Source organism: Myotis davidii, unplaced genomic scaffold (assembly GCF_000327345.1).
Source record: "Myotis davidii unplaced genomic scaffold, ASM32734v1 scaffold399, whole genome shotgun sequence".
In the NCBI taxonomy this organism is placed as follows: Eukaryota; Metazoa; Chordata; class Mammalia; order Chiroptera; family Vespertilionidae; genus Myotis; species Myotis davidii.
In genome coordinates, this window is record NW_006292094.1 from 4,535,122 (window position 1) to 4,537,530 (window position 2,409).

The window sequence follows — 2,409 nt, forward strand, 5'->3', positions numbered from 1 at the left end:
GGCTGGCAACTGTTCCCTCACGAGGACTCGCACTTTGGGACTCGGAGCACCACCCCAAGGACCGCACAGCGCGGATTTCATCCATCCCGGAGGCCGGGAGCTGAGGTCCCAGGAGCTTCACATGGTTATCCGAGCTCTGCGCTGGCCTCCAGTCTGGCCCCGGCACTGAGAGACTTGGACGCACCAGGAAGGCAGCATTAATGAACAGACAGGGTGAGCCGAGACTGTACACATAAAACACGACACTTATTGTGCTAAAGAACAGATTTTATTTATCGTTTTCCCAAAACACTAAAATAGCACATGGCATGGCATCTAGCACACAATATAGACTGATATATGCAATCCATCATCCCGGAAATGGCTGTCTGGCTTTGGGACTCCTTAAAAATTTACACTTCTAAGTGACCTTTATCCAAGTTATCAGCACACAACAAAACAGGAGCGACCTCAGGGAAACCTTAGCCAAGAGGTACCTCCACGCCTAAAAGCTGCAAGCCTGCCGCAGGCAAACACGAGGTGCCTCTCTGCCTGGTCTCATCAGGTGACGCTGCTAGGGTTCCCGGTGTGAGAAGGGCTGAGCTTGATGCTGCAACTTTCACTGTGGGGCCTCCATTAAAATTTCATGTCAAGTGGGAGGAAAGGAAGGCGAGAAAAGAAATCAAGTTTTTCTCCCGACCAAAATGATTCTACAAAATGCAGCAATGCCGACAGCACATCATCTCAGCAAGGCCTCGAGCAGGTGGAGGGCCCCACATCACAAACACCCGCTTCCAGGAGATGGTCAGCCAGCCCGGGAGACAGCGTCCGGGAAGGAGCCCCTCGGGTGGGTGATGGTGTGTAAGGGACTTTATGTCACATCTTTACGGTCTAATCTGACATCTATGCAGGTTATGATCGTGTTCACCCCGAAACGGTCTCCCGATCCTGAACGGCTTTCAAGCACAATTTAAAACACGCTCAGAAATGTCCTTCCACGTCACCAGCTTTCCATGAGTTTCAGTCCCACTCGCTGAAGTCCGTCAGGACACAGAAACCAGGGCAGAAACCTCGCGGCTGCACTGTTCGCATCAGGCAGACTGGAAAGAAATCCTATGACAACTTGTAAAGGAATCTCACTATTTTTATTGTGCAGCTTGTACCTTAGCCGCGGCATGATGGCTCTGCTGCTTCAGAAGCCTGCCCAGCCGAGGTGCCGGCGCCCTGGCAGGTCCACGGGGGTCCGGGGTTTGCTCTGTCTGCTCGGGCAGTGCGGGCTCTGAGAGCCCGGGAAACGCGCTGCCATCGCTGGGAGTACTTCAGGCCGCGCGGGCCGCGCTGTGGACAGGACCGAATGCCAGCCAGAGCCTCGCCCCTCCAGAAGAGCCCTCGGTGTGCCCGCAGAGATGCCCGTTCCTGACCGCAAGTCGCATGGCAGTCCTTCCCCCCCAGGCTCTCCTCTGCAGCACGGGCCTCTGTGGCTGTTGGTGGCCCTGGGCCCGCCTCCCAGCCAGTCCCTCACCAGGGCTGCCTCGACACCACAGGACACCCCAGCAAAACAGTCCTCCGCAGGAGCAAAGAACAGATCCACAGTCTGGCCCCGAGCCGCCGGGGAAGCCGAATTTCTTCTTAATGATTCTTTCAAACAGGCAAGCGCTTTGGTGCCACTGTGAAGCCAGGCCTCACTCGGGTCACTTTTCATTTCCAATGATAACGTCTCCTTTTGTAAATTTCCATGAACATCACCCGCAGGCTGCTTCGCCCAGGAAGGGATGCCTGGTGGGCGAGGGCTCTCCTGTGTTCGAAGGCCACACGGTCGCTTGGCCGAGTCCCCTGGCGGCACTTCCGCGAGGCAGGTGCCCAGAGTCCCTGTCCCGTCCCTCATGCTGCGTTTCTGCGGCGGGCCCCAGGACACGCCTGTGCCAGTCGGTGGAAGGTCGTCAGTGGATCTCGATATGAACCTGGAACAGACAACCACATTGAAGTGTCACAGTGACGAGGAGTCCAGAGAGTCACACACAGCTATTTCCTAACAAACAGGAAGGCCTCTCGTACACGAGCCCTGCCTTTGATGGAAAACGGGACAACCACCTGCCAATGAAAGATTACAATGAGAAGAACAGCACTGCATTCACATAGCTTCCGAACAGCACTGTAAACATAACGCTGGGTTTGTGTGTGCACAGCAGCAGTTGTGTGTGTTGGTTAAATAAAGTGCCCTCCCTGTACCAGGATGGAACTGGACGAGGCCATGGCGCCGCCAAGGCCTTGCCTGCAGGGCCCCAATGAGATGACGCTCAGAGCTCCGCGGGGACGAGCCACTCCAAGGAGCGGAGGCGACTTTACTTTTGGTTCCGGTGTTGACCAAGCCCTCCCACTGCTGTGACACGGACAGAGCCCACGAGCGAACGGTTGAGAAGCAACACCACA

The 2,409-nt window shown here is 55.9% G+C and overlaps 1 protein-coding gene across 1 annotated transcript; it reads right to left on the reverse strand.

Annotated features, from left to right (window-relative positions):
- Window positions 1-249: 249 nt before the first annotated feature.
- FAM220A (family with sequence similarity 220 member A) lies at window positions 250-1,971 on the reverse strand. Its single transcript, XM_015565117.1, has one exon. It carries the CDS (start codon window positions 1,862-1,864, stop codon window positions 1,172-1,174), a length of 693 nt encoding a protein of 230 aa, XP_015420603.1. The 5' UTR covers window positions 1,865-1,971; the 3' UTR covers window positions 250-1,171.
- Between the last annotated feature and the right edge of the window lie 438 nt (window positions 1,972-2,409).

What these genes read in the sequence shown, in the direction of transcription:
- FAM220A (XM_015565117.1), bottom strand. Translation starts at nt 1,864, where the DNA reads ATGAGGGACGGGACAGGGACTCTGGGCACCTGCCTCGCGGAAGTGCCG.